This window comes from Pygocentrus nattereri, chromosome 17 (genome assembly GCF_015220715.1).
Source record: "Pygocentrus nattereri isolate fPygNat1 chromosome 17, fPygNat1.pri, whole genome shotgun sequence".
NCBI classification, from domain to species: Eukaryota; Metazoa; Chordata; class Actinopteri; order Characiformes; family Serrasalmidae; genus Pygocentrus; species Pygocentrus nattereri.
Window position 1 is genome coordinate 28,677,354 of NC_051227.1, and position 21,548 is coordinate 28,698,901.

The window sequence follows — 21,548 nt, forward strand, 5'->3', positions numbered from 1 at the left end:
TCTTCAGAACAAATTACATGTTTTTTGAGAGCCTGCAGAGTCATCACTTTGCAGTTATGAGCTTTAGTGAGACTCTTTCATGAACTATTGCAATGAAATCTTTACTGGAATGGCTGGAATGATAGATACTTAAGCCAGTTTCTCAGCAGGGTGGTAGATCTCCAGGAGCAGGATTGGGCACTGCTTACTTAAAGCATGCCAAGAACTATTTACATGCAGGTTGACTTTGTAGTGATGAAACCATTTTTATTGTGTATTTATCTGGGGTGAAAAAAGTACTAAAATAAAGTAAAGTACTACTTAAATGAAATTTTACTTGGAAAAATTTAGGTCAGATTAGAAATACATCAGATACAAATGATAGTATGGAGGCAAAATTACACGAGTGCAAGTAACTGTATCTGTATTCAAACATACTAAATAGGTTCTTCAAGGGTTGTTTTGTAAGGAAAACGGTTCAATATAGAACACTCAAAGAACCCTTTGAGTAAATAAATAAATAAATAAAGTGTTCTTTGTATAATAAAATGTTTTTTTTTCTGTTATTATGATATCAAGCTTGTATATCCATGAATCTGAACAACGCTTTCACGATGCAAAGAACCCTTTTAACATGCATTCAAGGACCCTTGAAGAACCATAATACACACAAAGTGTGCAGGCCTATATAAAAATGAAAGGTAAATGTTTTAACGAACATTTTTAGTTTAAAAGCAAATGAATGTTCAGATATTTTGCGCAGATAAAGAAACTAACCGCTTTCACCTGGATAGTTCTAGCAAAGTCTGTGGGATCCTTGAGGTCTCGCGATATTATCCAAGTCTCGCGCCGCCAGGCGGCGGCTGTTCCCTGGCTAACTGCGCTGAGGTGCAGAAGCTGGAGAGATATGTATGTCTGGTTTCGATCAATGAACCCACCTGGTGCTTTCCGAATCAGCCAGCACCGTGTAAACTAACGCTGTAGCCCAGCGTGTGTGATCACGAAGGCCGTATTTCAGCGTATCTTTGTATCTGTAGCTAGTATGTGGTCAAATGAGGACCTCAACGCTAACACCAGCTGTCTGGTGAGCACTGGAGATTCCACTTTAGACAAACTCATCAGCCAGTGGATCTCCTGGGATAAGGTAAGTGTGCTTTCTGATTTCTGAAGTTCTCCTTTTCCAGAATTTCCGGTTGACCTGGGTTACTGTATGCTTTGTGCAGTCTGTGAGCCCACTCTTTCTTTCACGTTCTGTAAGTTCTCTTTAAGCAGCCTGTCTGCAGAGTAAGGTGAATGTTTTGAAGGCTGGCGAATCAGCTCGGCTCTCCTCAAACGCGCCCTGGCACGATGGCTCAGTGTCAGCGCTGCAGCTGTTTGCGGTGCTTAAGCTTAGCTAAAGAAATATAGGACGTTGGACCTTCTCAGTTTGTTTTAGGGTGACATTTAGAGTTACTTAATGGTAGATAAACCCTCAAAAAGGGATCTTATTTAAACTTTGACCTCCGCGAACATGTCTTACCCTTCTTGAGGCTCATTGTTTATTTCACAGAAAAGGGGGACAAGGAACGGCAAACCGTTAGATCTAGGAAATGGTCTGAACAGCTGAACTGTAGCTTAGCTTAGCTACCTCAGGCAAAGTTGTGGATGAACCCCACTGTAAAGGTCAGTCTCACTAGTTTAGTGTATGACATCACCCATATTTTATTGCTGCTCTTTCTCCAGTAATGGACTCTGTTTTGTCCAGAATAGTGTCTGCTGACAGTTCCAGTATGCTTGTAGACGCCTGCCTGTGAATTTGAAGGCCTCAGCATGTTTGAAAGTCATTTGTTCTGCTTTTTTTGCAAGTACAAACACACATTATCAATTCTCATGACGGTAGTTTTAAAGGAAGAGCTGTGTACAGTTTGTGTCAAATAGTTCACAAAAAATACAGATACAGATGCTTCCCGTCAGGAGAATTTTTTTACTCCAGAATGTCTGGTTTTAGAGCCAGTTTCAATGTCATTTCTTCCCTTTCAGTGTTGACTGAGCAAATTAAGTAACTTTTTCTTTGGAAGCCTTTTGCTGAATCTGTCCGTTTATGAACAGTTTACAGATTATCTTGTCCATTTAGGTTGTTAACGCTGATGTACTAGTAGAGGTACACAGTATGTTAAAAGTGTAAGATCATAATGGGAGGTTTTTCATGATGCACTATATGTTGTGATGTTTATTTTTCCTGATATCTGGTAGGTTGGAACAAATAAAGTAGTAGGTGACACAAAGTAGCCACATTCAAGAGCAGAATGGAAAGCATAGATACAGTTATTTGTATTCAAGACTTTACCTACTGTGCAGCAGTGAATCTAATTAAACACCTGATTATACGTTCTCCATATTCCAACATGCAGTAGAAAAGTCTCTTGGAAGTTGAGAAATACTAATGATATAACAGTATCTTCAGAAAAGCATGTTGTACATATTTTAGTGTATTTTATCACAATAACATTAAGTATTGTCATATTGCCCAGCCCACTGTACTTATGGTACTTATTATGGTATTAATTAATTAAGTTTTTGCATTTTGTAGGCCCAAGATAGCTCTGTGTTGTAGGACAGAACCAACAAAAAAACATCCAGCATAATGGCAGTTAAGATGTTATCTGAGTCATTCAGAGTGGTTTGAGCTGATATATCCCATTCTAGAGTAACTTAGAGACACAGAAATTGTTCACAGAGATGTTTATAGGAACCAGACATCTGTGTTTAATGCCTCTAAAAGCTTCCTCACAGAAAGCTGTTACATGAAAATGTTAAATGTAAAATTTGAGGAGCTTTTGGCCTAAAACATATTTTTAAAATCTATCATGCAGAGAGAGGCATGCGGTGCATTATAAGGAAATATTTCAGATTAAGCCACTATTTTGCCTTTATGAACATTACAGATAAAACTCCAAAAATTCACTAAGGTTGATCGTCATTAGGAAAATGACTAAATGATTATTGTAGATATCGAGACTTCTGGTTCCTATCACCACCATGGAGTCTGTAAATTTCTCTACGGTTCACCATTTCTCAGCAAACCACTTTGAATGACCATTGACTTACGCAGACATTTTGAAAAATCTGTCCCCTTTAAAAATGCATTTGCAGTCTTACCAAGCTTTCCTTACATCCTTTCACATTTAATGTGATTGCAGTGTTCTGTGTGATACCCAATACCTGCAATCAAAATTCAATATGAGGTTTGTGTTTGTGAAATCCATTAAGCATTTCGCTACTTATGAACCAAATCGACTTGCAGTACTCCCATTACTGCTGACTCACTGCTGACTCGTCTTGCAAAAAGGCAGATCAGTGTGCCCCCTCTGAACAAAAGGGGAATCTTCTTTTTCTATTATTCTCTGGATTGCTGAAACAGCTGGTGATTCTGTGACATCACAACAAAAGTCCCTAAAAATAGGTTGTTTTACCAGAACCTTGTGAGAAGAGTTGTGTTTGTGTTTTGTGGTGGTTTTAGAATGGAGCGACCCAAGAGCAGATCAAAAGCCTGGTGCAGGAAGGGCGGGTGGAGGAACTCAGGAGGAGGCTGTGCTCCAGGATGACTTTTGGAACTGCTGGACTGAGAGCAGCTATGGGGGCTGGCTTTTCCCTCGTCAATGATCTCACAGTCATCCAGTCAACCCAGGTTTGGCTTCATTTACAGTTTTGTATATTCAGCAGACTTCTTAACATACTGCTAGATATGTAGAGCCCTTCATAACCATTTACAAAATACAGCATACTACATCCACCTTTTATCACATGTTTCTCTTCTGTAGTATGTAAATGCTTAATCAAATATCAGTCAAATCCAATAAAAAACTATGTAATCTAATAATAGAAATTCACATAACTTTTTGGAGAAAGTTACACGTATTACCACCTCTGAAATGAGTACCTTGTGCCCCTGCCATTTATGAGAATAACAGCAGTTACTGGACTGTTTTATAAGCTGTGAAAATACAACAATGGATCTGAGACCATTGCTTCATGTATGATTAATTTAGATTGCTAATGTCTTTATAGCAGGGGTTCACCTAGTCAGTCCTGAAGATTCCAGATTCTGCATGTTTTGCTGCACATTTTTCTAACTTTTTTCAGAGCTTTAATATTTCTGTGCATTATTCTCTTTACACGTTATCCTGAAGACACTTTACATGTGTATAAATTTCTGTCTTATGTTATAGGGGATGTATATGTACCTGGCCAAGTGTTTCCCTGATTTGTGTAGTAGAGGCTTGGTGGTTGGCTATGACACAAGAGCAGAGGAGTGCAGTGGCTGCACCAGTGAACGGTAGAGCGCTGTGCAAAGACATTCTCAATGAACTTTATATATTTTATCTTTAGTCATTTACATTTATGGATATTTGAGATCAGACTTTCATGATTAGAATTGTAAATGTGTCATTTGTTTTAATATTTTTGAGCATGTGTGCTGTCTTCAACATTATGTGCCAGAGTTGCTGGAGGTTTTAAACACCACTCACTGTCCACTTTATTAAACATTCCTGCCTTTACATCTACAAGGTGGACTGACAAATCAGAGACAGTAGCTCATCTGCTGCTGCACAGTTTGTTTAGGTCATCCTCTAGTCCTTCATCAGTGGTCACAGGACGCTGTTGGCTGGATATTTTTGGTTGGTGGACTAGTCTCAGTCCAGCAGTGACACTGAGGTGTTTAAAAACTCCAGCAGCCCTACTGTGTCTGATTTACTCAGACCAGCACAACACACAATAAAACGCCACCGCCACATTAGTGTTACTGCAGTGCTGAGAATGATCCACCCCCAAGTAATACCTGCTCTGTGATGGTCCATGGGGGTCCTGACTAGTGAAGAACAGGGTAAAAGTGACCTAACAGTCTGTAAGTGTAGAACTACAAAGTGCACCTGATAAAATGCACAATGAGCGTATGCTTCCATGTACGTGTGTGTGTGTATATATATTAGAGAGAGAGAGAGAGAGAGAGAGAGAGATTCAAATGAAACTTTCTGTACAGTGGGCACAGTGCTGTGTGTTTTAGGGAATGCTGTCAATGTAGTTGAATATTGCCTGTGGGCTTTGGTCTCAGAGCTTCTCTGGTCCTTTTTGAGCACGAATAGCCACATCAGTGTCTGGATAAAACTCCAGAAAAACTGATACTTTTGTTTGTTTGTTTTTTGGTTTCTTTCTAAAGAGCACAGTTAAACATTTTTTTTTCTTGGGAAGGTGAGGGTAGTATAGTCCTCTCTCCCTACAACAATGGAGTCTTACATTGAATTACAGAATAAAACAGTACTGTGAGGTTAGCCAGAGTTCAGCTCTCATTCAACTGTTCTCTTTGGCATAAATTTCATTCCATTTAAGATGACATAAACCACTGAGAGCAAATGCTTGTGTCCATCTGAATAATGAAAATAATTTCATTTAATTTCAAAGAATAGTCGCATTGGCACGCATTGTTTGCTGTCTGATAACTTCTAAAAATAAAATAGCAGTCATCATGAAAGCAAGGTGTCCTGTTTTTGTTTTTCACCTTAATGCTGAAATTGTGTTTGCTACCTTAATTATTTCCATCTCATATCCTGAAACTATATTCAGCAGCAGAAGTTATGAGCTGATAAGACATTGTCCAACAAAATGTATTTACTTTATGTATTTATTTGCACTGATAGTGAACTGATTGACATCAGATTCATTTGCTTCGTTGCAGTGTGTATGCTTCTCTCTCTTGGTTGATGTGATACGTTTCTTTGTGTATGCAGGCTTGCGAGGTTGACTGCAGCCGTGATGCTTTGTAAAGATGTTCCTGTTTATCTGTTTTCTACTTATGTGCCTACCCCGTTTGTGGTAAGATAATGTGATAAAATAATTTATTAAATTTGCTATTAAAAATGTTCATCACTGCATCTTTTTTGTTGCTTTCGTAAGTGTGCCTTATGAGGCTCTTTTACTGCAGCTAGATGATTGATTGAATGTAGCTTGTTTCCTTTGTCCTGTAGCCATATGCTGTGAAGAAAATTGGAGCTGCTGCCGGTGTGATGATCACTGCTTCTCACAACAGAAAAGAGGATAATGGATACAAGGTGAGGAATGATCCTTTACTCTGGGCTTTTTTTCCCACATAACATGGATGAAAACATAAAACAACAACTCGTCATGTCCATATGTTTTAATTAGGGCTGCCACAAATATTCTATGATGTCTAAGCTTGCCAATTGGAAAAGCCATTTGAATAACTGAGATGATTGCTAACATACTATTATACAACAGTTAGTTCCGGCCACACAAGCAGATTGGTAGAGAAGTGTTTTAACCATGCTAATATTTCGCCGTAGCATCACAGGACTTTCACAAAGACGTCATTTCTAAGCAACAACTTTTATAGGAGACGCTCAAGCCATTTCAACGTTTTTACTTATTTCTTGGCACACAAACAGAAAATGGATACTTTTAAGATCACATTTGACCTCCAGCCGATTTGGTCAGACTCTGAAGATGAGACTACACTAATTTCTCAAACTGTCATTTCCACCGAGCAAAGCTTTTCAATCAGCTTCTGTGACTGAAGAAGACCTAAACAACCTGAAATTAGCTAGAAATTAACTGAATATCCTGCCTTTCGCCCGAAGACTGCTGGGATAGGCTCCAGCACCCCCCTGTGACCCTGACGGAGAAGCGGCTTAGAAAATGGATGGATGGATGGATGGATGGATGGACTATTCGCCAAACGTGTAGTCTCATCTTCAGAGTCTGACCAAATCAGACTGAGCCATAAACTGCCGCAATAAAAAAACAAAACAAAAAAGATTGCTCAGTGGTAACGACAGTTTGGGAGTTTAGTGCTGGAGAGCAAACTGCCGGACGTGCAGCGAGTGAGCGGAGCTTGTTACTGTGACGTAGCAACAAGCTGCTTGTTGTGACCAAATCACAGCCGTGATGCTATATCGCAATAACACACTCCCTCTTGTGTTCTATTGCTTAATTGTGGGGAAAAGTAATGCTTGTTCATGAAGCCAAACGCTAAGTATTGTCACTAGTAGAATGCAGTTGGCAGCTCTGCATGCCAGATTCATCGGAGATGAATCAAGACTCCACAAATGCAAGGCAGCAGTATCAGTCCCAACTCCAGGTGCAGTCTATAGGAGTTTTGTACTGCTACTGTTCACTATATGTAGCTAACATCTTCTCAGTTTCATTTACTACTGTAAATTGAGAGCATGCAGGCAAGTTGGCTATCTAGAGCTGTTGGAAAATTGTTCAGACAGCATTGAATGTTAACGCGGTATAATGGAACCATAAGATGTTGAAAACATGCTGCTTTATCTGCTTTACTGCATATTCTGTGGTTCAAACAGAGACAGCAACCTGTACAGGGTTGCCAGATAGGCCAGGGTTCCTTGATTAGCATTTTAGTGTAATTTGTTATGAAAAGTATTAATTTTCAGTGATGGTTATTTCATTACCTTGTTAAAGATATGATTGTATTAAAAAGAAAATAAATAGAATGTTTGCAGTAGTGCAGAAAATAAATAGTAGTAGTAACAACAATAATAATAAATATTTAAAATATTTGTTGTAATAATAATAATAATTCATAGTAATAATTATAAACATAAAATGAATTTTTTCCCATTAGTTATTAAATTGAAACATGTCTTGAGCATTAGATATTTATAGAGAATATTTGAATATTTGAGGTAATCCTTAATAGAACGTTCAACATTCAAAATAATCAGTAGTTGCTCAGCTAGATTAAATTTAAAGTCAAAGTAGGTACAAATGTGGTCGATTCAGGTATGTTAATGTTCTTCCCTCTTCAGATATACTGGCAGAACGGGGCTCAGATTTCTTCACCACATGATAAGGAGATCCTGCAGTGTATAAAAGAGAATCTGGAGCCATGGGCCGAGTCCTGGAAAGAAGACCTGGTTGAGAGCAGCCCGCTGAGAAGTGATCCACTGGAGGATGTCTGTCGCTGGTACATGGAGGAGCTGAATACTGTGTGCTTCCACAGGTATAAGTTTACACCACTGTAGAAAGAGTATACATATTCTGTACATATCTTTACATGGAGAGTTCTGACTCTTGCATTTTAGAGAGCTCAACACAAGTTCGCCCTTGAAGTTTGTGCATTCATCCTTCCATGGAGTCGGCCATTCTTATGTCCAGCGGGCGTTTCAGGCATTTGGTTTTCCACCTCCTATCCCTGTGCCGGAGCAGATGAATCCAGATCCAAACTTCTCCACTGTCAGCTGCCCTAACCCAGAAGAAGGAGAGTCAGTTCTGGTGAGGACATCAAGTCACAAAATGAATTCAACAGAAATGAAAGTGTCAGGTTTTTGTTTTGGGCATGTTTTACTCTTTGGTTGAAGCTCTTTTTGAATTACAGTAGTTATTCTCAAGTGCAGCAGTGGAGGCTGCAAAATTTCTAATATTTTTGCCTCAACACTCCTGATTCTGCTTATCATGTAATTATCAAGTCATTCATGAGCTGGATTAGGTGTTTTGGAGTAGAAAATAGAACAAGAAGATACTTCATCTGAATTGGCTTTAACCGTACTGTTTTAAAGACTGTTCAATTCATCCACACTTCTCGCTGGTGCCACCTTATTGTTGGCGCACCACCATTTAATGCAGTGCTGACGGCAGTGCTTCAGGAGCCAGTTTGTATACCTGTTACATAATAAAGCATCTTGACTGATAAAATCTAGCCATAATGTGCTACATGGCGCGTTATTGCAATAACAGCAACAAAAAAACAAAACAGTTTAAGCTTTTATGGCATCCCCGCTGTCTGAATGTAAGATAGACAGATAGGTGAAGGATGAATTTTGTAGTATTGTCCTTGATCATTTTCGAGAATTGACAATTGTTCATGATTTAGCTGCACACTAAAAACAGTTAACTCCAGAAGATTAACTAGCCAGGCTCATAATTCAAAATAATGTTGGTTAACCTCATGGAACATAGATATGTGGTTGGCTAGTGTAGTGGTTAACACCTTTGCCTTCTACGCTGTAGACTGGGGTTCAATCCCCGACCAGGGCAAGCACCCTACACTATACCAATAAGGGTCCTTGGGCAAGACTCCTAACACCACCTTGGCCTACCTGTGTAAAATGATCAAATTGTAAGTCGCTCTGGACAAGAGCGTCAGCCAAATGCCATAAATGTAAATTATTCACTTTTGCAATCACAACATTTGATGGTGTAGTTGATGGTACAAAAACTGACTTTCCATAATTACATGATTGTAGTGATTTGAATGCTTTTTAGTTCCTGTGCTGTGTTTGCTGATAAATGTGTTGGTTTCTGTGACTGCACAAGAACAAAACAAGCTGTTTATGTAGCTTAGTTTCCATGTGTGGATTAGGGTGTTAATGGTATGTTTTGAAACTTTAATGGTGTTTGAATATTGCATCTCCACTGTTCATTATTATTAGTTTTTTTAAGTCGGGGAAATTAGATTTGTCTGTAATATGGCCCCAATAAAGTAAGCAACTGTGCTGCCTTAAAGTTTTGAGTGAATTGGCTTTGTAGTAAATTAACAGAACAAAAGTCTGTGTCTTACGTTCTGTTAACTTATTTGAAGTTCAATGAATTCATAATGTTAAGGCAGCAAGTTCTTGAAAATAATCTGTTTTATTTTTGTGACAATAGCAAAGGCTAGAACCAAGAAAACATATATGACAAGATTACATTCAGTGCAGTCAGTGCAACTTGAGCATTAAATGAATATAATTGGATATACCTACAGCAATCACACACACCTAAAATCAATCATTTAAACCAAAAAAAGAACGCAACACCAGTACATTTATTCCCAGTAACACCCATCATGACAATTCATGCAGAGCCGATTCAATTTGAGCTCACTCTCCCAAAAAAAAGTAGAGGGTAGTGTATATTTTTATGCCACATCACCAAGCTTATCACCTTTAGTTGTAAAGACATATGTCAAGTTAAATATTTTTCCTACTTCTTCCAGGAGCTGTCCCTTCGACTTGCAGAGAGAGAGGAAGCCAAGATCGTGCTGGCCACAGACCCTGATGCTGATCGCCTGGCTGTTGCAGAGCAATGTGGCAGGTCAGTCATTTCTTTAGGAATGCACATAGTAACATGCAACACAGATAATGATTTTTTTAAATATTCATATTAAATAAATGTATTCTTTTGCTAAGTGTTGTTAGAGGGCTTTTTACAGACATTCTATGAATTCATAATTGCAGCCCAAATGTAATCAGTTGCATTAATGTAATTAATAACAAAGAGTAACAGTAATGGGCCACTAAGTCTGTTGCTTGAGGGCAAATTTCCCTTTTTTATCTAACCTAATATTAAATTACTTAGCATGATTGTTGCTAGAATATTGTGTTAAATGTTTATAGTGTTGATTCAGAGACAAATGTTTATGCTCTGTTAAAAGGAGATATAAGATGGGGCTATAAGAAGAATGGACATGTATTGCGCTGGTCTGAATGGATCAGGCACAGCAGTGCTGCTGGAGTATTTAAACACTGTGTCCACTCACTGTCCACTCTATTAGACACTCTCTGTAAAGTCAGAGACAATAGCACATCTGCTACTGCACAGTTTGTGTTGGTCATCCTCTAGTCCGTCATCAGTGGTCATGGGACACTTTTGGCTGGATATTTTTGGTTGGTGGACTATTCTCTGTCCAGCAATGACACTGAGGAGTTTAAAAACTCCAGCAGTACTGCTGTGCCTGATCCACTCGGACCAGCGCAATACACACTAACACACAACCACCACATAAGCGTTACTGCAGTGCTGAGAATGATCCACGACCCAAATACTACCTGCTCTGTGAGGGTCCATGTGGGGTCCTGACCACTGAAGAACATTGTTAAAGGGGGCTAACAAAGTATGCAGAAAAACAGATAGACTAAAGTCTGTAATTGAACTATAACGTGCACCTATGTAGTAAGTGGAGCTGATAAAATGGACAATGAGCGTAGAAACAAGGAGGTGTTATGCCTGATCAGTGTATATTTTGTGTGGACAGGTGTAGTTGGAAAGTGTTTACTGGGAATGAGCTGGCTGCATTGCTGGGCTGGTGGATGCTGTTTAACTGGAAGGAGACTCACCCAGACCCAGCAGAATCTGAGAGAATGTACATGCTGGCAACCACGGTCTCCTCCAAAATACTCAAAGCTTTGGCACAAATGGAGGGCTTCCACTTTGAGGTCAGTGAAAAGCTTAAGAGCTTGGATATTGGTATGTGATTGGAGACTTGACTAATTTGGGCATCAAAAATGTCTTATCATTGGCATACATATGATTTACCCAAAACAACCTGTACAATGGCCTAAGTGATTCATACAAAATTTCTAGTGCTTTTTCTACTATAAAAGTATTAATACAAATACAAATAATAAGTCGTTTTATGTGAAATGCTGTATTATAGAGACACTTGCCAGACAAGATTTCTTTATAATGGTAGTAATAGGAACCAGGGGTCATAATGTCTACAATGCATAAGTAACCCTTTTATATATAGTCCAAGATGTTCTGTGAGCCTACATGTGTCTTATGACTTTTTAAATGGATATACCCCAAAAAAACCACAGAAACAAAAGCTGATAGCAGGCTAATAGCAACATACACAGCATCGACCACAAACACGTTTGATTCCATGTCACTCCAACTCCGTTCTCATCTCGTCTTCCTCTGATCGGGGGTATTTGAGCATGTGTTATTGAAACAGACTGTACTGTTGTGGGTTTTACCTGTAGCCGGATAGCTACATTAGTATTGGCGTCACACGGCAGGGTAACCACAGAACAATTCTGTTTACCTCAGCACCAGTCATTTGAATTTGTGCTCTCAAATACGAGCCTTAACGGGCGTTTTTAAATATCGGTTCGCTAGAATGAGCCCGTACTGCAGTGGGGGGCACCGTAGACTTACGTTAGCTTAGCCTAGCAGGCTACAGCTTAAAGCTCTAACTGAACAGATCTGATTTCGGCTTTCTGTTACTCCAACACTGGTCAGTTGACTTTGCTCTCGCTGTTACAAGTTATTATCAACTTTACCTGAGATAGCAGAGTAGTCAAGTTAGTCGACTCGAACGTGCTCTGTGGTGTTTGGATCTCTTTAGCTAGGTTAAGTTAGCTAGGAGAGAAGAGCTGGCTAGCATTAGCTTAGCTAGGAGGCTCCAGCTTGAGACACCAGAGAAGAGGTTAATTTAAGCTTTCTGTCCCTCTAACATCAGCCTATCTACTTCGCTTTCTTAGATAGGAGTCATTATCATCTAAATTTGTGTGAATAAAGCTTTAACGTTAGCTAGTCAGAATGTAGTGAGCAGCGCTGACAGCGTACTAGCTAAGCTAACGCTTACCAGCTACTCTCATCTAACTGGTTAGGCAGCGCCGTTTCTCATTTAGAAATTGGTTTTAGATTGAAGCTGTGATGTTTGTTGAATGGTGGATTTAAAATCGTGCACTGCTTTTATTTATTTAAGCAAACTGGTTTTATTTAAATGCTTTCGGGTTTAAAATAGGATCCTGTGGCACAATAAAAGTATAGACATAGTAGCAATCAGATAACAGCTAACTATGTCGTTATGTCATCCCAACGGTTCTGTGGCCGTGAGTAAGGTTAGCTAGCCATGTGAGAAAAACAGGCCCGGTTTTTAGGCATTCTGTTGGAAACGCCACTGGTTACCTTCCTTGCTCAGAACTGTTCGGCCCTGCAGTGGAAAAGAGGCCAATGTCTAGGGTATCAAGTGACATATTTGTATTATTTTAATACATTATTTTTGTATTATTGCTTTTTTTTTGGGGGGGGGGGGTCCTTAGTGATGTCTGGTCCTTATTACCACCATTGTGAACTGTCCTGACACTGTAAGTTTCTTTATAACTGACATTTTCTCATCAAACCACTCTGAATGACGTTAGATCTTAATGATTCACTTGTGCAAATTTGAAAAGACCTCCTACACGAAATGACAAGTAATTACAAGTGCATCTAACATCACTTGTAGTATAACAATGTACATAACCGCAGAGTGAGTTCAACAGTGAAATCACTAAAACGTTTATCAGTCTTGGTTGATTTGGTCATGCTTGTTAAATCTTTGCATTCTTGTTGATTGAAAGGCTGCCTGTGTCCTGTTCCATTTGTCCTGTTTGACGTTTACTCATCTCAGGAAACATTACCTGGCTTCAAATGGATTGGAAATAGAATCCATGAGTTAACAAAAACAGGAAAGGAGGTCATTTTTTCCTTTGAAGAGTCCATTGGTAAGTGAAATCTTTTACTTATTTCAAGAATCAACAATAATCAGTCTGTTAATTGTGTTTTTAATTTGCTCTGCGTTTTCAAAATGACTCGCATCCTTGACAAAAGATGAGCCAGAAATGTCTATAATATAATGTCTTTACTGTTTATCGGCTTGATCTTCAACTGAAATTATGAGAGAAATTTAACCTTTCGGTAGTGACTTTCAGAATGTAACAGATTGTGATATATTTAAGTCACAGTTCTCTAAAGACGTAGTATTGTTATAAGTCCTATATCACTATGTATTGTTTAAGATAATAACATGGAAGATGCCAAGTCATCATTGCAGCTCTGTCATACTGGACTTGAGCCCTTAAAACCTCTCTGGTTTGCATTGATTTCGGTGATCATAAAGAGTCTGCCAGATGACAATAATTATCACAACACTTCCCTCTAGTGGCAGCTTGCAAGGCAGCATGTTCATCTTGGGAACATGGGAGTTCTGTAGCCGAATATGCAACAGAAATATTGCTCAGAACACAAAAGTGAACGAAGACATGAGTTTAAAATGATTTTGCATAAATCTGTGGCTCATTTGATTCAGATTATTTTGTGAATTGAGTAGTAATGCTTATGACTTTGTGAGGGGTTATTGTTTTGTAATACTTTGATGTGTGACTGTGGCACATGTGCCTTCTGATATGTTAAAAAATAAACCCGACTACTAAATAAAAGCTTGGACAAGCCTACTTGTAAAACAGATATCTTTTATTTTTGCTGTTTTCCATGTTTTAAAATAATAGTGACAACATCAAAACTGAAATAACACAGATGTTGTCATGCAAAAACAAATCCATTCAAATCCATTTTCTGTTTTAGTTTGTTGTAGGAATAGGTCATTCTCTCAAGCTTCTCCATGAGATTATTGAGGGATGCTTTTGAACAGCACTTAGAAATGTAAAAATGAAAAATTGGAGTTTTGATAATAACTTCACATGTAGGAATCAACTTATGCTTATACATAAAGACATTTAAGCCTTTGAATCAAAATTCCTTTAAGATCATGAAAAATGGATATTCAGTCAGGTGTGTCAACTTTTTAGCTGGTAGTGCATGTGTGTGTATTTTCTTTTGTAGCATTGTTGAATACACTCACTGTGCTTGGAATATAAACTTATGATTTATATTGCAGCATTTTCAGATTGCATTTTGCATTTAAAGTAGTTGTAAAGTGTTATCCCCTTTCCCCATTTTCTTTTCATTGCCCCCTGTTTTCGTTCTAAAGACTAAGAGAAAACCTTTTTATATTTTATGTCTGATTTTAGTGTTTCACCTGCCACTGGATGAACACTTACCCATTCAACCAGATCTGCTTTATTTAAAAAAAAATAATAATAATAATAATAAATAGGTCAGATTATGCATTCTTAATCCACAAGTGTCTGATGAATTTGGCAGTTGGCAATTTTCTTTTCTTTTATAAAAATATGAATTTTTTGATTTTGCATAAAAGATGGAACAGATTTGAATTAAAATATTGGTACAAGTGTCTAAACAGGCCAAAATCTGCAGGCAGTCATTAATGTTATTAAGGTTATTGGTCAAGATTGTCATCGACTAGTTAGCAGTTGCTGTGGTCAGTTTGGTCTGTGGCTTTTCACCTGTGTCCTGTGTGGTCAGGATTTCTATGTGGGAGCATGGTGCTTGACAAGGATGGAGTTAGTGCTGCTGCTGTTGTCGCTGAGATGGCAGCATATTTACATACCAGAAATGTTACTCTTAACCAACAACTTCAAAACATCTATGAAACGTGAGTGCTGCTTCTCATTCTTTCTGTTTTATTAATCTGCTTCTTGCCATTTTCACACACATGAACCTGTTTATCACAGCTGCATAGATCAATAATGCCTCTGGGGTTTTTGCAATTCACTTGTCTTCATGCAGAAACTGCAACCATCTTGCTGTAATCAGTGGATCTCTCATGAAAAAGCAGCAGATTGGTGGAAATTCCTAGACATTTTATTTTCAATAGCTAAATATTGTTGTATGGTGCAGTGCGGGCATTTCCATGGCGACCAATTTTGGGGGCGGGATAATTTTTTGATGACTATGATTTGGGTGGAAAAAGAATTACAGCAAAAATTCAGACTCAATTTACACATACAGCTAGAATATCGTTAACTTAAGTACACCCGTAATTTTACAGAATTTCCAAACCAAAAGTGGGATCCTGTGGTCCACGTTTAAGTATTAAATATAGTGTTTAGTCAAAAAGTGTGTTTTGTTTTAATATGCTTTTTCTGAAGTAGGGTGCAGATGTTAGGAAAGGGATGTACGTTTGCATATTTGTACCTTATGCTAAAATCTAAGAGTGCGAAACACAAGAATTAAAGTTGAAACACTAACTTAGTTGTGCGTTCCTGAAGTGTGTGTATAATAAGATGTCTACAGAATATCAAAGCTTGGAAGCTTGGTAAAGTGGTGCGTAGTTTGCCTGGTTGAAATGTTGATAGAGTTCACAATACTTTTTTAACCTTACACTACGCTAGTTTGGCATTGTAAATACATTATGCTGAGTGTGTGTTGATGTTGCTTTCTATATGATGTCAGTCTGCACCTGTTTTTCTGTCTGTTTCACTGTTTTTCTCTAGTTATGGCTACCACATTTCTAGAACGTCCTATGTTGGTTGCAATGACCCTCCCACTGTCAAAAGAATATTTAGCCACTTGCGCAACTTTGAAGAAGAGAACGTTTACCCAGAGACATGTGGAGGATACAGCATTGCACACATCAGAGATGTGACTACAGGTTATGACAGCAGTCAGCCTGACAAAAAATCTGTATGTATCTTCTTTATTGACACAGCTGAACTTCAGCAGATACAGTGTGTGGTCAAGTAATCAGGAACATTTGTGTATCTTTTTTTTATTTAGGTTCTCCCAATGTCCAAAAGCAGTCAGATGATTACATTCACATTTCACAATGGCATTGTTGCCACTCTTAGGACTAGTGGGACAGAGCCCAAAATCAAATACTACACAGAGTTCTGCGCACCACCTGGAAAGAGGTTTGTGTTTCAGATATCTTCAAAGGAGTTGTGTAGCACAGTGGTTCCCAACTCTGGTCCTGTTGTTGTTTTTTCTCTGCTCTAATGGTCCAGCTAATAAGCTAATTAGTTGAAGTGGGTGTTGGAGCAGGGGTACTGTGGGTACTCTAGGACCAGGGTTAGGAACTCCTAGGCTCATTCTCTCAACTTCAAAAGACTGTTTCAGCCAGAATGGTAACTGCATATCTGGAAAATTTGAAATGAATTTTTCTCCTTACAGCCAAATATTCAAGGAACAAAAAAAAAAATCAAGATATAGACTGACTTTAAACAATTTCAGGGTGAAAATATCATGTTTAAGTCATGTTTCCATAATTAAAATCGAATATTCAATTTAAAATGTATGTTATGGTAAACTGGCTTAGTAATTAGTTTGCAATTTGAAGAGCAATACACTGACATTCTGATGGGCCTCTATTAGGGAAAATGAGTAGTTATTGTAGCAGGGGTACTCAGGATATATTTACACAAAAATCTACAGCAGTGTTACTGCAGTAAATGATATGCATGTCTGGGAGAAGCTTAAAGATGCATTACAGATTGCTCAGAATTACATTAAAAATGACCTAAAGTGCATTCAGTATGATGATACCTGCAGATATATCTTCTATACACAGATTCAGCTACCTTTCATGTTTACTTGTGGCATTTTGCAAAAAGAGGATGCTTTTGTCTACTTCCTGCAGGTATCCTAACACTTTTTTCCCATTCCTTTAACCACTGTAGTCCTAATTTAAGTAAAGGAAGTGTCATGTTAGGCATAATATTCTTTTAAAATGTTCCATCTTCTAAATAGACAGCTTATCGAACTTTACATGTACATCTACATGTAATCCTGTTATTAACATAACATTACAGTAGTCGTGTTTTAAAAATATAACCCTGTTACACTTTTGAGATTTGTAGCTTGAATTGATTAGGTTTAGGAATATTTTAACAATGTGCCTGATATAATAATCATAGTCTTTTCACTAATTGAATATTATTTTATATACTATTTACTGCAATATCTGTTATAGGTTGTTTTTCAATAATAGTGGGTCATGATTGAAAACACCTTAAATTAATTTCAGGTCATGTTCTTGTTTGCTGATTCTCTGCCCAGACCTTGTTTCAGGGAGCAGTCAGGAGGGCATGTGTTTGAATTTCTGGGAAAAAAATCAATTCTAGACTGTCTTGTGAAAGAATGTTTAAAAATAATTGAAAATAACATTTTGTTTGCTTTATAGTGATATCTCCAATCTTGAAGAGGAGTTAAAGAAAGTGACCTCTGCTCTGGTGGAGGAGTTTCTGGAACCTGAGAGGAATAATCTGATTCGCAGATCTGTTTAGAAGTGTCTTACTTACAAAGATTGTTGTCCTTGTGGACTTGCTTCATCTTGATAGATTTAAAAAAATCGGAATGTATTTCTCACTGTGAAATGAAGTCTGTTGCTGCAAAGTTCTTAAGATGCAGATCAATGCAGAGTAAATAAGCATGCTTGGTTCTGCCTTTGTCGTTTATGTATCATGAGTATTTACAGTGGCATAGAGTTCTCTTGAAAACGAGTGTCTGGTCAATCAAAATAAGCAGCAATTTTTTTTTCTTCTCCATGATGTTTTTGGTTTTGGTTAGTTATGAGAAGACTACACTAATTGATCATTTTCCACAGTGTGGAATGTCCCATCTTGCGTTATGATCTATGCCCTTATGGATGTGATTAAAGATAGAATGGATCACCATTGACAGAGCTCACTGCCAATTCAACAATCAATGCTAGCATGAGAAGATCAGGCATGTCCTAATATGCAGGAGCCATTTGAAAGACTTTTCAAAGTTCTCTCTTAATACATGTAACCTGATGGTTATTCTTGGCAAGAAATGTGTGACATATTTGTGTAGAAGACATGAAGAAAGATGATACTAAGTAATATTTACATGTAATATGTATTCTTTTCTCCTGTTATTGACTAAGCATTGTGAGGGCATTATTTAGGATAAGCTAAAGCAGATTTCTCAATGTATCTACTGTAGGTTTCCTAGATTGTGATATACCATGCCTAGGATCAGTTCTGAGCATTTTCTCTAGAGCTTAAGAGGCCCATTGGTTTAAATAAGTTATAAAATACTGAAAATGGAATACTTCATAGTTTCCACTGCTATCTGTAGCTGAACTGGAAACTGTCTTGTTTTTTGTGAGCCAAAGGTAGTGATGGGCTTGAGGATTCTGCACAATAGAGAGCTGTTTGCACTCAAATAGCTTTTGTGTGCATCACTGAAAGGGAGGAAACCCACACATCTCACAAATGCACATATGATGGCAGTTACTTCAAAATTACCCAAAGGATTTACATTGATCAGTATTATTTGATATTGACTTTCTTTTAATTCATTAATTCAGAAATGCCTGCTCAGAAGTGATTGAAAAATCTCAATCTCTAGCGTTTTACGCATTATTGAGTGCTGTGCTGTGGATAGGCCGGTCAAGGGCTGTTCTGAGCTCAATTCCAGATGGGCAGAAACTGCTTTTGAGCAGGAGGACATTATGCCAGCTGTAAAGCCTGATGGGGTGGCATTACAGTTAAATGCTGCTTGGCTGTTTGATGGTCTGAACAGTTTGATATCACCGAACCACATTGTATTGAAATGTACTAGAGCAGTAGACCTCAGTGTTTGTCCTGAATGACCACTGCCCTGCATATTTAAATATTTATCTTATTTCCCCTCCTGTAACACTCAGTTCAAAGTTAAAAGCTAGGTTTGTACATTAGATTAAGGTCAGAAAAGGAGAGAAATTACAAAATTGTGCAGGGAAGGGCCACTCAAGGGCCGGAATGGACAAAACTGTGCTACACAGTGTTCAAGCTGTGTGAAAAGTTGTCAGGGGAACATGGTGCTCTTGAGAAAGCCAATCTGTGTATAGGAGTGGATGAAAGGGTAATTTTCTAGGGTCATTCAGTTAATAAATTCAAAGTGTAGATTTTGATTGCATTGATTATATTGATCTTATTTTGTGTTCCAAGTTGGTTTGATTACATTTGCTTAAATTGATGTGTGCAGAATAAGTCAGAATAAGTAAATAAATAAAATACCTCACTCCTGCCTTCAGCTATAAAACTATACAGAAGTACATCAGCACTCTATTAAAAATCATTGTTTACACAGTGTGGTGTCAGTGGTGCACAGAATGGTAGTCCTTGCAGAGTAAAAGTTAACAGTAGATAGTACATGAATGCTACTATTTAATGACTTGGGGCAGTCTTGTCACAGATTTAATTCAGTTTTCCAAAGTTGGGTTGTTGTAACATAGAGGCAGCAATGGATATGATCTATTTAGGTAGAACCAGCTTTGCTCACAATTTAGAACAAGGCAAGAAACCAAAAATGGCTGCTGTTGAACTCAAGTTTTCTTGTTAGAGAGCGCTGCTTTGCTTTTCTCCTGCTGGTTATAACAGTTGCTGCTTGTGATGATGAGACACCTCCTTTACAGCTGTGCAGCTACTTCATCCACTTAATCCCATTTAAGCAATCTCTTTTGTATGTGGTGTTCTGTGGATCTTGGTTGATTTGTGGTTTTGTGTGTCTGTGTACAAGTGGTTCGCACAGTCGTTCATAACAAAGGAAAACGTGCTGCTCTTATTGAATTAACTGTAGCAGTGCAGATATTCAGTTTTTGTTTTCGACCATGAGATTTATCATTGGTAGCAGGACATGATAATATATTTATTTTGTATATTCCTAACATTACACCATGTATAACTTCCATGAGGTGTTACATGACCTGGATTTTGAGAAGAGATTATACAAGAAAGCACTTAATGTTGGCATATAAAGTAGTGCAAAGAGAGCAGATTATATATTTTAGATAAATGAGTTTTGAAAACCAAAGGAAGAATATTTTCTTTACAGTGTTAATGTGTGTAAATCAATTATTTATTTGTGGTGATAATGAAGCCTTGTTTCATGCATTGCATTTCTTTTCTTTTACCAATAAAAGTTTGCTTAGGCAAATTGACGGAATTGATTTCTCAAAAACTGATATAATGGCGCCCTGGAGGAGCAGTTTCATAACCAAATCCTGTGGTTTTCTAGGTGTAAATAATTCAGTAGTCCTCTAAAGAGAACACACTTCTGCACGTTTTAATGCACTCTTACTGTTTTTCCACTTAATTTGACATATTGTGAAAAATTAACAAAACATAATGGGTGGTCTGTGCAAAAGTTATGGTTTATTTTAAAACTTATTTTACACAAGCACACACTATCTAGGCCACTTAACCTTCTGGACTGCTGGAGCCTATCCCAGCGGTCATTGGGCGAAAGGCAGGAAACACCCTGGACAGGTCGCAAGTCCACATATACATTTACATTTATGGCATTTTGACAGACGCTCTTATCCAGAGCGACTTACAGTTTGATCATTTTACACAGGTAGGCGAAGGTGGTGTTAGGAGTCTTGCCCAAGGACTCTTATTGGTATAGTGTAGGGTGCTTACCCAGGTAGGAATTGAACCCCAGTCTACAGCATAGAAGGCAGAGGTGTTATCCACTACACTAACCAACAATATACATTCACACTGGGAGCAGAGGTGTGAGTAACGAATTACATTTACTCCCATTTCTGTAATTGAGTACAGTTTTCCCTGTAACGGTACTTTTTAGTAGAATTATAGTACTTTTACTTGAGTTCATTTTTAATGAAATACTTTTACCACACTACTTTAATTTTCATAACCTTTACAGAGTAAAATAAACTATAGGCGTATCAGCTCAGAAGCCAATACGAACAACGCGCGGTTCACCGATCAAAAAACAGCAGCTCCGGCAGGAGAAACACTACAGAGATGTCCAGTTTAGTAGAGAAGGACAGAAGAGAACTGACCCAGCCCACAAGAGGAACAGACCACATCCTCTTCCTCTCTGTCTCCTCTCTCTTTCTTCTTTTCTCTTTTCCTCTGTCTCTCTCTTCCTTTCTCTCTTCCTCTCTGTCTCTGTCTGTCTCTCTCGCTCTCCCCATCTGTCTTGGTGTCTTTAATCGTGAGAGGCTGTGTAGCTGTAATTGCAGTAATAATGTCTGATTCTGTATGAGGTAAACAGCATGATTAGTGAAATATATTACAGTATCTCTTCAGTACACTGAACAGATATCAGTGAAAATATACAGTTTGAAGGCTGTGTATGTGTTTACTGTCTTTATGTTCACACCTATTAATGTAAGCTAGAGTCCAGGGAGC

The 21,548-nt window shown here is 38.1% G+C and overlaps 1 protein-coding gene across 2 annotated transcripts; it reads left to right on the forward strand.

The window, feature by feature from the left end:
- Positions 1-838: 838 nt before the first annotated feature.
- Positions 839-20,334, forward strand: pgm2l1 (phosphoglucomutase 2-like 1). Of its 2 annotated transcripts, XM_017696735.2 has the most exons (14): positions 839-1,123; positions 3,479-3,646; positions 4,188-4,294; positions 5,745-5,829; positions 5,982-6,065; positions 7,803-7,996; positions 8,079-8,268; positions 9,971-10,068; positions 11,009-11,189; positions 13,154-13,247; positions 14,908-15,037; positions 15,879-16,068; positions 16,162-16,295; positions 17,564-20,334. In XM_017696735.2, the coding sequence occupies exons 1-14, from the start codon at positions 1,022-1,024 to the stop codon at positions 17,664-17,666; spliced, it is 1,860 nt and encodes a 619-aa protein (XP_017552224.1). In that variant the 5' UTR covers positions 839-1,021; the 3' UTR covers positions 17,667-20,334. The 2 variants fall into 2 exon arrangements, with proteins under 2 accessions (XP_017552224.1, XP_017552225.1); XM_017696736.2 differs by lacking the exons at positions 839-1,123; positions 4,188-4,294 and having other exon boundaries at positions 3,485-3,646.
- The last annotated feature ends 1,214 nt before the right edge of the window (positions 20,335-21,548 follow it).